We start from the raw sequence: 14,500 nt of genomic DNA, 5'->3' as shown, positions 1-14,500 counted from the left end.
GTAGTCTTTGGCTTGGAATGTCATGGGACTGGAATGTCATGAGGTCATTGGGGCTCTCCATTCTCTTGGTGTCAGTTGCTCCAGTGCCCCTTCTAGGATGGATGTACAACAAGATTAAACCCACCCTTCAACCTACAGACTGTGTGGTGTCTTAACTTCAAATCCGGTGACAATCTGGGACTTCCAAAACCATTCTTGTATTGATCTTTCTCTTGAGAGAAGGGGCCAGGGAGCAGTTCACTCTGTATACTGCCAACTAATTCAAGTTGCCAGTATACACAGCTTTTCTATGTTAATAGGGTTGCTAGAACCAGGTCTAAAAGATAAATTAAACTCGGCCTGATGAACAAGACCTAAGACACTCATGCCTTTACGTGCTCCATAACTTTTTCGGTTGATGGAAGATTGTAATAGTTTGATGGAGGACCAAAAATAGCCAATGAGATCCACTTTACTACCCTCAAAAGCCACTGTCATGAGATCCTGAGGTAGTAAAGATTGTGTACCCCAAGATTGTGTTTACTTAATATGATCTAAAATAGTAACACGAGCTCCAGTATCTACTAGAAGTCTGATGGGAATTCCATTGATCCAAACTTCAATTTCTGGATCGGCAACTGACGAAAACCTCTCTTGTTTGACACACCTTATAGTAACTCTTTAAGTGTGTCATCATTGTTGCTGTCATCAACATCATGATCTTCACTGACTACGCCGTAAACAGGGTTGTTAAACCTACCCCCCTGCATGCTTTTGAAAAATGGTCCATTTTCCCACATTCTTGCATTGTTGTCCATGTGCAGGACAAAATTTGAAAGTGGACACGTGATTGGGTGATCCAGATCTGAAGCAACTAATCTTGGGTGTTTGAAAAATTGATGTTGACGGTTGTGGATTTTGAGTTGGTAAACATACTTTCTGGCAAACGTACCACTGCCAGAATTTCAAGATTAGTAGCAAAACTTTTAGAGTTCACTTTTTCCATTGAGTAAATCCTTGGTGGGAAACATTTTCAAGCAGACTGCTTATCTAGGCTTCCCATTGAAGAACCTGAGAATCTTGAATGGAAAACAGAAATTGAAGAGTGCTTTATTGCTTATATAGATGATGTTACTTTCTGTGAGAAAGATTGGATCTCTGCCGTTGAATCTGATTGTGTTCTCAGCAAAGTTATTGCTTTTGTAAAATCTGGCTGGTCTAAAGAGACTCAATTGCAACATGAACTTCAAATGTTTTGGAAAGTTTTAGATGAGTTGTCTTTAGAAGGTGGTATTTTAATTTGTGGAGACAAACTAATTGCACCTTCGTGTTTTCGTAAACGCTTAATCGGTTTAGCACATAGTGGCCACTTAGGCTCCACTTTGACTAAGAGAAAGATCAGAGACAGATTTAGGTAGTCTTGCATGGACACTGAGGTCGAAGAATTTGTTTTTAATTGTGCCAAATGTAAACTCAGCGACAAGGTCTTAATGACTGAGCCTCAAGTTGAGTCACTCAGTCTTTGCCCCAAGAGAGCATGGCAGCTCATTGGTGTAGATTACGTAGATCCTTATCAAATTCTTCCTAACCACATGAGATACTTCTTTGTCATGTTGGATCACCTCTATAGGTGGGTTAAAGTTGAAGCAATCTCTGAACCCACTACCAAAAAAGCAATTAAGTGTTTCCATAGGGTATTTTCAAGAGAAGGTCTTCCTGGTGAGATTCTTACTGACAATAGGGTTCAGTTCACCCCAACTGAAATGTCTTCTTTTTTGAAAAGTGCGCTATAAAACATTTGAAGACACCTCTTTACCATCCTCAAAGTAATGGGAAAGTTGAACGTTTCAACAAAGTACTTGCGGAAGGCATCCAATCTTCTATTAAAAACAATGTATGTGTTACCAAGTCCATTCAAGATTTAGTCTGGTCTCACTGCACTACACAACATTCAGTAACTGGGAAATCTCCTTTCAAGTTGGTGAGGGATAGCAAGCCTGTCTCAGAACTTTTTCCTTTTTGGACTACAAACATTTCACAGAAGGTTGGGAGTGTTGATAAATGGTGGAAATCAGCTGAGATGAATTCAAACCTTGTCAATTTAAAGAGAACTGTTAAAGCTAACCCAGGTTTAAGGAAGGAATGTAGGCTAGAAATAGGTGGCAGAGTAGGTGTGAAAAATCCAATACTTGTTGGAAAAGGTTTATCCAAATTCAAAGATCCTGTTCAGATTTGTGAACTAGGTAAGAACTCTGTGAAACTCTCCAACAGGAATTGGTGGGGCATTTCTCGTGTGGCTTTGGCATAATGTCATGTCTAGTGATACTAAGAAATGTTAGCCTCAGTGTTCTCCTCACCTAACAAAACTAAGAAATGTTTGAAGAAAAATGTGCTGACACATACTATCAGAAGGAGTGTTCGCGCCCCCGTAAGGCCAAAGAAACGGAATGACTTTGTTCTACGTTGATTATCTTGATATCTTTGCTTCTTTCTTCTCAGGTTTTTTTCTTCCTCTCTTTCTACTCCTTTCTCTTTTTCTATTGGGGGGGTATGGGCACAGTGCTCTGTAACTGTTAAACTCATCTTAAAAGGAATCTGCTTTATTTCACTGTGATAACCACCTTGTTATTTGCTTTGCATTATTCTTTGTTTTATAAAACGGGAGATGTGTGGTATTGTGTAGTCTGTGGCATGGGACTGGAATGTCATGAGGTCACTGGGACTCTGCATTCTCTTGGAGTCAGTTGCTCCAGTGCCCCTTCTAGGATGGATGTACAACACGATTAAACCCACCCTTCAACCTACTAGACTGCGTGGTGTCTTCACTTCAGGTCCTCACCTCTTTTTCTGTCAGCAATTCTCAATCAGCACTGGGAAGACCTAGGGCAGCCATGCGCTTAATAAAAACATAAGCATATTTTTATGATTGAGTAAACATCTCCCAGGCATCAAAAGTTACACTGGATACTGTACGGAATAGATGCATGTGTTTCTACAATACATGGATTGCTCACAGATTTAGACTGTTGGACTTGGTCCTTTTTGCAGGGTCATCCCTGAACTTTTTGCCTTACACCTGTATTTTGTCTGACCTGTTTTTTTTGGTTTTATGACTCTGGGCACTTTACCGCTGCTGATCAGTGCTACAGTGCATATTCTCACCCTATTGTATATTGATGTATGGATTAGTGACTCCATGATTGGCTTATTTGATTTACTGTCAGAACCTAGTACAATGCACTGCAGGTGCCCAGGGCTGGTAAATCAAATGCTGCTGGTGGGCTTGCAGCACTGGTTGTGCCACCCACAGAAGCAGCCTGTAAAGTGTGTCTCAGGTCTGCCATTGCAGAGCCTATGTGCAGTCTGGTACTGCCATGTTGACTAGGCAAATGCACCCACTCACCAGTCCAGAAACCTTCCCTTTTCTGCATATTAGTCACCCCTATGCTAGGTCCAAGGGCAGGGTCAATTGTAGGTAAAAAGGTAGGACATGCCCTGGTGTGTGTGGCATGTCCTAATAGTGAATTACAGCCATTTTAGTTTTCCACTATTGCAAGGCTACCTGTTCCCCATAGGCCAGAATGGGCAGTTTGATTATACCATCTTATAATCCTAACTAACTCAGGGAACTGGGTAGAAATTCGAGTTTAGGATGCCTGAACTCAGAATGGGTGCACAGACATAATATCGAGTCCAAAATATCGTTTGGACATAATATCGAGTAAATAATATAGACTGGACAAAATATCGACTGGACAGAATATAGACTACAAAAATATAGTTTTTAAGGTAAGTGAAGTAATATCGACTGTATAAAATATAGATAGCAAAAATATCGATTTTTTAATAATATATAATATTTTATAGTGTATTTTTATGTAATAATATTAGTGAAAAATGTGTATTTATGTTAAAAATAATTTTATTAAATGATTTTTGCTTTTATAATTATTGCGTAACGTAATTCTGTAGCGGGTTGTGGGTTTATAGGGGAATAGGGTGGGAAGTAATTTAATTAAAAATAATTAAATATGTAAATATATTTATTGATAGTAATTAGTAATTAATTGTTAATTAATTTATATGTGTTCATTAATTTAATAATAATTGTTAATTATTTTATATTATTTGATTAATTGGTTATTATGTGAATTTTACTAATTTAATTTCTGTAGCGGGTTGTGAGTTTATAGGGGCATAGGGTGGAAAGTAATATATTAATAATTAATTAAATTTTTACAAAATACACGTTATTTATTTGGAAATAATAGTGAAATAATTTTTAATTATTAAAAAATTAATTGTTTATGTTTAATTAATTTGTATTAATAGGTGAATAAATTAAATAATTATTGTTAATTATTAAATGTCAATTATTACTTATTCTATTACATAACATTTTTATTTAATTTTTAATACTTATTATTAGATATTTCTTGTTAGATTTTTGATTTATATATGAAAGATTTACTTTCCCTAATGTTGTATTCTCTGGAGTGTGGATTGTAATTTTTACACCTACGCTTTCCAACGCTTTCCTTACTGTTGCACCCACTGGAGTTGGAATAGTAATTTTAACCCCTACGCTATCCAGCGCTTTCCCTACTGTTGCACCCACTGGAGTGGGAATAGTAATTTTAACCCCTACGCTATCCAACGCTTTCCCTAATGTTGCACCCACTGGAGTGGGAATAGTAATTTTAACCCCTATGCTATCCAACGCTTTCCCTACTTTTGCACCCACTGGAGTGGGAATAGTAATTTTAACCCCTACGCTATCCAACGCTTTCCCTACTTTTGCACTCTTTGGAGTGGGAATAGTTATTTTAACCTCTACGCTATCCAACGCTTTCCCTACTGTTGCACCCACTTGAGTGGGAATAGTAATTTTAACCCCTACGCTGTCCAACGCTTTCCCTACTGTTGCACCCACTGGAGTGGGAATAGTAATTTTAACCCCTACGCTATCCAACGCTTTCCCTACTGTAGCACCCACTGGAGTGGGAATAGTAATTTTAACCCCTACGCTATCCAACGCTTTCCCTACTGTTGCACTCACTGGAGTGGGAATAGTAATTTTTACCCCTACGCTATCCAGCGCTTTCCCTACTGTTGCACCCACTGGAGTGGGAATAGTAAATTTTACCCCTATGCTATCCAACGCTTTAGCTATAGTAGAATTCACTACAATTGTTACAATAATTGTTAACTATTTTGCTATGCTACGGTAAAATTATTATATATGTTTATTTAATATAAAAAATTATATAAATATATATGTATTAATTTTTTAGATTTATTTTTAATTTAAAATAAATATTTATTAATATAACATTATTTTAATAATTTAAAGTAAGTTTAGACTAAATATATTTATTACTACATTAGTATTAACTTAATTTAAAGACATTTAAAAAAGAGATATTTTTTACAGTCTATATTTTAGTAACTCGATATTTTAGAGTCGATATTTTGTCCATCGATATTTTGTCAACGCTATTTTGTCAACTCGATATTTGTGAGGTCGATATTATTTCAGTGATCCCTCAGAATGATAACATACATCTTTTAGTGAAGTTTGTTTTAGCATTCTGTGTTAGAAAATGTCATCTTGTCACAATCTAGCAGCCTGCCTCTGCTAGATTGTGTATTCCTTATCTGGATTTGAGTAACAGGGGCTGGGGGATTCCATGAGACAGGGTGAGTCAGCACAGGGTTGAATAGAGAGATCTGATGTAGATGGGGGGAGGAGTTGCACCTGGGACCTGAGTAGGGCTGTGCTTTTCTACACAATGCTGGCTCCACCTCCTGTGGTGCGTCTGATGCCCCTGGCCTACACTGTCAAAGGAAAGAAGGAGTCTTGTCAACAAAGTGCTCCAGGACTGCACAGAACTGCTTTGGACTCGGGACAGGACCCTCTGCCTTCAGAGGACAAAGGATTTGCTAGTACAAATATTTGGACCAAGACCCAAAAACTTTAGATCTATTTTGGGGAAGAAAGAAGAAGCTGTGCTGAGGAGAGGGACCAGAGAAACTATCCATAAGCTGAGTGCTGTTTGGGGGATCGGTCTGCAGTGGTTGCCTAACTGCCAAAGAAAGGAAAAAAGGATTTTGTGCTACTTTCAAATCAACTTGTACAGGATCTCCAAGGGCGTGAGATAGAGCTTGGTTCCTGCTGAAGTCTCAGGGACAACAGACTTCACAAACCAGCTCCTCTGCCTTCCCTTGCTGGGAATTGAAGTGCCTGCAATTGAGGTGGGCCTTCTGAGAGACTGTGTGTCATTTGGAGCTGGAAGCGTGACTCAAGACGAAGAAGCGTGTCACCGCCGCAGCCGTTGTCATTCCATCACCGGAGAAGAGTGTCGTTGTTGCAGCAGACGCTGTTGCATCACCGGAGAAGCGTGCTGCAGCTTCCGCTGTCGCCATCGCATCACCCGAAGTGCCTCGCATCACCAGAGAAGAATGTCGCTGTCGCAGCAGATGCCGTTGAATCACCAGAGAAGCGTGTCGCCTGGCCTGTCGCGGCTCAGAAGAATTGTTGAGTCGCAACACTGCAGTTGGGCGTGCATACATCGTAGTCGCATTGAGAAGAAGACGCCATTTTGTTTCATTGCACCGAATCTTTATCGCATCACGGCGCTGCTGGTCGCATCACCAGGGAAGCGCATTAAGAAACTGACGCATCACCTCATCACGCCGAGAAGAACCAACGCATCCCTTACACAGCAGTAGGGATCCGACGCATCACCGTTCTTGCGTGTAAGGAACTGACACATCACCTTCCCTACAACACTTTTGTTGTATAGTGTTACGCATCCAAAGGTACATTGAACAAAGTGTTGCATTTTACATCTAAAGAGAACTAAGCTATTTTTACCATTTTTAAAGTACAGTATTGTGGATTTTTGTTGTTTGTAGTCTTGTGTTTAGACTATATAAAAATACTACTTTTTATACTACAAGTTGTGTGGTGTCCATCTGTAGAGTTGTCACTGGGTTACGGTATGTGTTCACAAATGCTTTACACACTGCCTCTGAGATCAGCCTGTCTGCTCATGCCAAGTTACCAAGGGGGTGAGCAGGGGTTATTTTAGGAGTATATCCCCTTACCCTGACTAGATGCAAGGGTCCCTATTTGGTCAAAGGTATCTACCTCTGCCAACTAGAGTCCCCAAATCTAACCTAGACATTGATGGACATTACGATTCATGCGCCATAAATTAGGCACACAACACTTATGTATAATTAGCAACAAGTGGATTTAGTTATAAGTGCATTGCATTGTTAAACATGTTGTATGTTTTGCATTTTTTTCTTTGTACATAACTGCTTTCATGGAAGTGCTGAGCAAGCTTAGGTGTATGTCTAAACTTGTGCCCAATTTTTCCTTGTGATTTGTTCGCTGTGAGCCCATCTTTTGTTTACTCTTTTGTCTGTCAAAATGTTGTACCTCAAGAGATAAAGAGTTGGCAAATTAAATTCAAACATAATGATATTTTACTCGAAAGTGTGAATCCCTATGTATTGTGGGGTGGTAAATGTTCTCCGACTGTTGATTGTTTCCATTGGGTTTACTCCTGGAGATCTCCTTCTTTTCTACCACAACTTCTGCTGTTCACAGTTTTCACCTTGTGCAGATTTATGTACTGCAAACTCGACCTGAAAGTATTGGAGCACTTTACATGAGCACCGGTTATGTTACATGAGGACACATTGATTATTTGGGTAGGCACAGGGAGATTAAGTGATTTGCCAAGAATCACAGGATGTGAAGTCGACGCCGAGGCTCGAACCTTGGTTTCCCAGCGCCAAAGTCGGCAGTCTAGTCATGAGACCACATCCTCTCCCCATATCATTCCCACCACTCAAAGCAAGGCGTGTCCTCAGATCCTGGCCTGAGGCCAGACCCTGTTCCTAACCCACTGTCCAGCCAACTTATGCTGCTCACAGCCTCAGTCTCAACACATAAGTATTCAGCTGCAGACCTGTCCTCTAGTGAGGACCTACAGCACCCAAACACTTTGCCGCCAATCCACATTGTACATGGCCTTGGGCCTGTGGCTGGGCCCACTGCGCAAACCACCATGCTGCTCACGGTCTCGCTCAGTGTACAATGGTGTTTGGCTGGTGGACCTGGATTGCAGCTAGACCCTGCACTAAACACTGCTGCATCCAGTCTCTGGGAGCTTCTTCAAACTAACAACCCAAAATAAATATGCCATATAAAAAACGCATCATGGCTAACTTCTTTAATAGTGCCCCATATTGCCATCTCGGCTCTGGTGAAATCTACACCATAATGAGTGCTACCAGACCCCCCTGATGGAAATATAGCGCCATTTTACACGGGTACACATTATGTATGCTCTATACATGATCACACTAAAATACTGTGCGTAATTCTAACGTTTGGTATTTTCACCAGAATTTTTTTAGGATAAACTGTCCAATTCGAAAACAAATTTGAACATTAGACTCTGCAGAAGTGAAGCAATTTTGTAAAAAGCAGCAAGAAGGGAGTGAATCAAAATGTTTCACCAAAGGAGTAATTCTCACCTTCCACCACCAGGTCAATGTGCTTGTAGTCAGCTCCCCCGTACCCGATCAGGCACTGGTACGTTCCTCTGTCGGTGAGCCTTACATTGGAGATCTGAAGCAGAACCCGGCCTTTGGACAGGGTGTCCTTCACAAAGGTCACTCGTCCTCTGTAGCCGCTCTCTTGCTTCGAAAGGTCTTCCTTGCCGTTGTGAAAGACATAAACTTCTTGTTGGTCTGTGTCTGGCGCCCTTCTCCAAAGCCAGGTGATCATTAAATCTTTCATTCTTAAAGTGTCATTAACTGGGAACCTGCATTCCAAAGCCACAGTTTCCCCTATTTGGACCTTGTAAGATGACACTGGGGCTTTCACTGAAAAGAGGGCTAGAAAGGAAATTCTACAGTCAGACATCAGATTTTGAGCATTCATTCAAATTTGGCAATTACACCGGTAGTAATAGTATAATGAATATCACATATATTGACTTTAAGTTGTTTCTTAACTGCTATTAGAATTTATCAGTGTTCTTTTTATTCTTATTTATATAGTGCTCACATATCTATAGGATTCAGGGCACTAAGAAAACTATACCCAGAAAGAAAACGTAAATAGGCAGCAGGATATTGACACGTGACAGCAAGTAGACAATTCTTCAGTTTCTTTTGGAGAATTTACTACACTTGTTGCTGTCTGAGGTGGAGAGGCAAGGAATTCCAGTTTTGCTGCCTGCACCATTAAAACCCGCCCACTATTTGGACATGGCTGAAGAATGATAAAGCAATGACCACTGAAAAGTTCTTAAAACTTAATTTAATGATCAGTTCAGATTTGCTCTAAATATCATGGAAAAACAACTTTTACAAAAGTTACCTTTACCCTTCCTAAAGCCCCTAAACGCTACATTTACATATTGTTCTCCCACTTCGCTGCCAGTTATTCACATTTAAAAAGGGGTGAATGAGTTGTGAACTTGCTCCCAGAGCACAGCAATATGTTTACATGAATGGGCAAAGATGACTACTTTGAACCTAACAGAATATTGAAGGGGGTTGGGAGGTACCTTTTTGACATTAAAGTGTAAAGTTTTGCTTGAATGTCATATGGTGCTTGACAGGTCTCATGGGCCTTTTCATGTGACACTTGAGGCACACTTCAAAGAGACCTTCCCTGTCACAGGCAAATGTTAGCAAACACTTGGGCAGGTCCCTTCTGTTGTTTTACCAGCCAGTCAGGCCACAATGACAGTGGGACTTTCTTTGATATTACAGTGTCACGCCTGTTTGACAGTCCTATTAGGTTTGTATATAACATTTTGGGTGCACTTCGAAGGAGGTAAATAGAATACTGAAACACTTTGTGTGGATCCAATGTCTGGTTGCTGAAAGCTCAGCTTTGATGTTACCGTACTTCTGTCTTTGAGTTTGTTGAGGGGGACAGGGACTGCTTAAAACTGGATTTTAGTGTTAGATGTGGTAGGACACCAGGCCTACCATAGTACTCTCCCCACACATCACCTCAGCCTTCAGAGCCTAGGTTTATTGTGATTGAAGACTTGGTCCATCTTGAAAATGCCTAAAGTAGGTAGGGTTAGTGCTGGCAACCTTTATCCTATTGGTTTGAGCACTGCAGGGGTCATTGCCACCCACTAGTTTGTGCCAGGCATAAATATGGCACCTCCAGGCACCCACTTCAGAACAACCCTGAGCCTGTGGAAGATGAGAAAGGGAGTCAACCATCTGTTTGAGACCTGAGAAGGGCCTAGAAGACTGGATGTGCTCTCCCTCTCTCTTGTACAAAGAGGTGCTCTCCAAGGATCATAAGGCTGACCTCTTGTTAAAGCTACACAGACACAACAAAATAAAAGAGGTCTTTTCCTACAACCGTTCAGTTGACCAGTGCCACATGGACCTGAACTAGACCCTCCTGTTGGCTTCTGCCTGCAATCCTTTAAGTCTATAAGTGTCTCACCTTAGGTCTTGGAGGGCTTTAGAAGTGTACTCCTGTGGGGAATTGAGACTTAAAGGACTAAGATCAAAAGGTAAAATCTTTGGCAGGATTACCAGGGTTAGTGTATCCAGTCATGCTCTATCACGTTCAGGATCAAATTGTAACTTGGTTCTGCTCTTCCATGACCACTGAATATCTTTGGTATATTGTGCTTTTTAGCACCATCTGTACTCAAACTTAAACATATATATATATCTCCAGTTCCCCATATTTGATTTTTGTCATTTGTATGTCATTTTGTATATTACATTTTGTTATATTTTCTAATTAATTTTAGGATTTTTATTGTTTTGCATTTCAACTCTGTTTTAATACTGTAGAAATAATTACACATTGCCTCTAAGTTAAGTCTGTCTACCCTGTGCCATAGCTACCAGAGTGTTGAGCTAAGGTTTATTTTGTGACTTTACTGGTTCACCCTGACAAACAGTGTGATTATTACCTGAGATGCACTTACACCCCTCAACTAATAACCCATTTTCTAACACCTTGTGTTTGACTAATGTGGATTCAATGAAAAATGAATACTATAATTCTACTGTAAAAGATAATTAAGATATAGCATTGTTTAGAATCCAATGTACTTGCTGTTTTATGCAAGAATTAGCCTTTCATGTTTCAGAGAAGAAGGTGAAGGAGGATGCTAGGGTGGTTTCCTAAATATTTCTTAAATACTGGGATACCAGTTGAGTGTGACTCAAAGATTGATCAAATTGATTTGTTAACTTGTATAAATAAATGATTTATCAGTGCTGATGATTTATGGGGGAAAATATCTTACACAGACCCCTAGTTCAGTGTACTGTTCGCAGAGGACATGACAAACTTAAAAGTTCAATCTAGTTAATTATGTCGTAATATTTCTTAACAAAAGCTGCTGACATCAAACAAAGAAACATTCTAGAATTCTTATTGTTCATGATTGTTAGTCATACAGGACTAGGTAAGGGGAACTAGTTTTTTCTCATCACCGGGTGACCCCTTAAAATACCTGGGAGGCTGGTGTTGGTTTGCAAATGTATTGATGAATTGCTTGATTCATGATGCTTTCCTGTGCATAGGTAAGATTAAGTATGGGTTTTGCATACCACCCCATGAAAATCCGACAGCAGATGCTATTTTCTATGCCAGAAAGGTACAGTGTGCTGAGGTTCCATTTATATGTATGAAGGTTAACTGTCGTTAGCTTAACTTCCTTCGGGTTTTGTGAGAGAACAGCCGTGTTTAAAATGTACTCAAGAGTTTGGTACCCAAATATCTATATTTGCCTTTGTAAATCGAATCAGCAATATTTCAACAACTAGCAGGTATACTTAGGGGGCTACACTCAGGGACTGTTAAACACAACAGGGAACTGAAAAGCAACAACAATAATTAAGTAGAGAAAGTGCTACAAGGAAGAGAGGGCACAGACTTCATTTCTTTTGACTAGTCAGCCATATTTAAAGTGTGGATTCAAGCAATATCCAATGGAAACTGACATGAGAATGAGTGACGGCTCCTCCAGCTAAACATATATGCATGCATAGAGGTTGATAGTAATAGCTTACCATTTATGAAATTCCATTTGAATATACAAGTAAAGACAAGAACAGTCATGTCCATCTCCCTCATTGGCTCCTGAAATAGAACAGATTAATCAGCTAGGTTAGCTATTTGACAAATATGGGCATAAAACAAAATTTGGATCACATAGAACATGGCAGTCTGATTAAGTCAATATGGAATGGAGTGCTAGGGCAGTTTTAGAAGAGGATATGTCGCCTTACTTCAAAGTTCAGAATAACAGCATTGGTTGAGTTATTACCAGATCTGCACTGTGAAACTTATAATTTCTGTAAGGGCAACTTAAAGTTATTGCTATATTGTGTCTTGCTTATGGGGTAGAAGTGCATGCATATGGCGTTTACCATTTACGAAGACAGAAACTGGCACGATCACAAAGCGTATGACGATCCTGAACTCCATCACATGCACTGAGCCACATTTTATTTATTGTAGCTTTAGTTCATCTTCTTACCTTAAATGCTAGGGATGTTTTAATGTTAGATCTTCCTGCATTTACATGTTTGAGACAGCTGCATCCTTCTAAGGTATCCCAATGAAACAAGGCTTCAAGGATTTGCTTAAACTCCGTAGGCAAAAAACCCAATTCACAAAACCCTTTTCAGCCATAAAACGACATTTTCAGGAATGGCTTAATTTATGACTGCCATGAATTTATAGACTTTTCAACGAGAAGACGTGCATTCACTACTGTGGGTAGATCGATGCATGAGTTGCCTTAAATGTTTGTGAACGCCCACAAACCTGTACTTTTTTTTAAATTCAATTCACAAATTCTAATTCAAACATTTGGACAAATCTTTACTAAAGCAAAAATCTGGAATATCTGGCATTTCATGGTTGAAGGGGAAATGGATCTCCTTTAAACTTAGAGTGTGTGAATAGGGAATGTATTTTTCCAAGGAAAAAAGGTGTTTTTTTCCTGTGGAGAAATTAAAGAAATGAAACAAACGTGCATTTGCACACAGTGCACCATTTACACACATTTTCTTAATTTAAAGTTGGCATGCAGTGAATTCTAATGCATGGTGTGGGGTCTGACACATGCGGCCATCCCTTCATTTGCAGGCAATTATAAGGAGTCACAAAAGGACTACTGCATCATACATATCAATGAGGTACATTTTTTCTACGACTACAGTAAACAGATATTTTGTAATGTGACTTATTAGTGCATCAGCTGCCTAATAAAGTGAGAGTGGGGTTGTGTGATATAGTGGCAGTTGCGTAACGAAACTTGAGGGGGCCCCCCTGCAAGCTACCTGGAGGGAGCTCCCCTCCCATTCTCTGTGCCAGTCTAGAGCTCTCAGGCCAGCGACCCGCCATCCTGCAGGGGATGCGGGGTTATTGTTATGCCACTGTCACCAATACAGCCGTTATAACTAACAGTGGATGGTGGAGTTAAAGGTTGGGCTTAGTCTGCCAGCAGGGTATCATAGGCGGTGGTACATTCATTACAGGGTCCCTGCCACCAGTAGGCCGGGTAAGTTTGCCCAATTTTAGGTGGGTTTCCTGATGCAGACTCCTATCATGATATACAACATCGGGCCCACTCATCGTTCAGTTTTGACAAAAGTGCATTAACTGCTGCTTCTCGTTTCCGTTTTAAAACATTAGACAAAGCGACAATGCAGTATTTCAAAAGCAGACAAACTACAAAGAGCACATTTTGATAATACATTTTTATTAGTAGACAATAGCAATCTTAAGAGGCATTGTATAGCTTCATACACACAGTGACCCCAATTCCATCACAGTCTCTCTCTCTCTCTCTCTCTCTCTCTCTCTCTCTCTCTCTCTCTTAGTGAGTCAGTCTCACTCTCACAGTTAGTCTCTCTCTCTCTGTCATTCAGTCTCTCTCTTCAGTCAGTCTCTATCAGTCAGTCAGTCTCTCTCGCTGGCGGTCAGGTTCTCTCTCTCAGGCAGCCTCTCTCCGTCAGGCAGTCTCTCTCTCTCTCTCTGTCAGTCTCTCTCTCTCTCTGTCAGTCTCTCTCTCTCTTAGTCGGCCTCTCTCTCTCAGTCAGTCTCTGCCTCTCCCTGTCATTCTCTCTCTCTCTGTCAGTCAGTATCTCAGCCAGTCAGTCTCTCAGTCAGTCAGTCAGTCTCTCTACTCTCTCTCCACTCTCTCTATCTACTCTGTCCACTCTATCTCCACTGTCTCACTCGCTCTCCACTCTCTCTCCACTGTCTCTCCACTGTCTCTCTCCACTTTCTCTCTCCCTCCACTCTCTCTCTCTCTTTACTCTCTCTCCACTCTCTCTGTCAGTCTCTCTCTCTTTTAGCCTCTCTCTCTCTCAGCCAGTCTCTCTCTCAGTCAGTCTCTATCTCTCTCTGTCAGTCTCTCTCTCTCAGTCAGTCAGTCAGTCTCACTCTCTCTGTCTAGCCATCTCTCTCGGTCAGTCTCTCTCTCAG

The 14,500-nt window shown here is 40.5% G+C and overlaps 1 protein-coding gene across 3 annotated transcripts in view; it reads right to left on the bottom strand.

The window, feature by feature from the left end:
- Positions 1-14,500, bottom strand: part of CD274 (CD274 molecule) — a 293,265-nt gene that overhangs the window by 155,809 nt on the left and 122,956 nt on the right. For all 3 annotated transcript variants that reach the window (XM_086961494.1, XM_086961495.1, XM_086961496.1), the window contains exons 2-3: positions 12,073-12,142; positions 8,536-8,898 (exon numbers count right to left, since the gene is read on the bottom strand). In XM_086961494.1, coding sequence (XP_086817620.1) covers positions 8,536-8,898; positions 12,073-12,136 — 427 coding nt within the window. In that variant the 5' untranslated portion in view covers positions 12,137-12,142. The remainder of the gene's footprint in view (positions 1-8,535; positions 8,899-12,072; positions 12,143-14,500) is intronic.

Source organism: Lissotriton vulgaris, chromosome 3_1 (genome assembly GCF_964263255.1).
Source record: "Lissotriton vulgaris chromosome 3_1, aLisVul1.2, whole genome shotgun sequence".
Classification (NCBI taxonomy): Eukaryota; Metazoa; Chordata; class Amphibia; order Caudata; family Salamandridae; genus Lissotriton; species Lissotriton vulgaris.
This window is presented reverse-complemented; position numbering and strand designations above follow the sequence as displayed.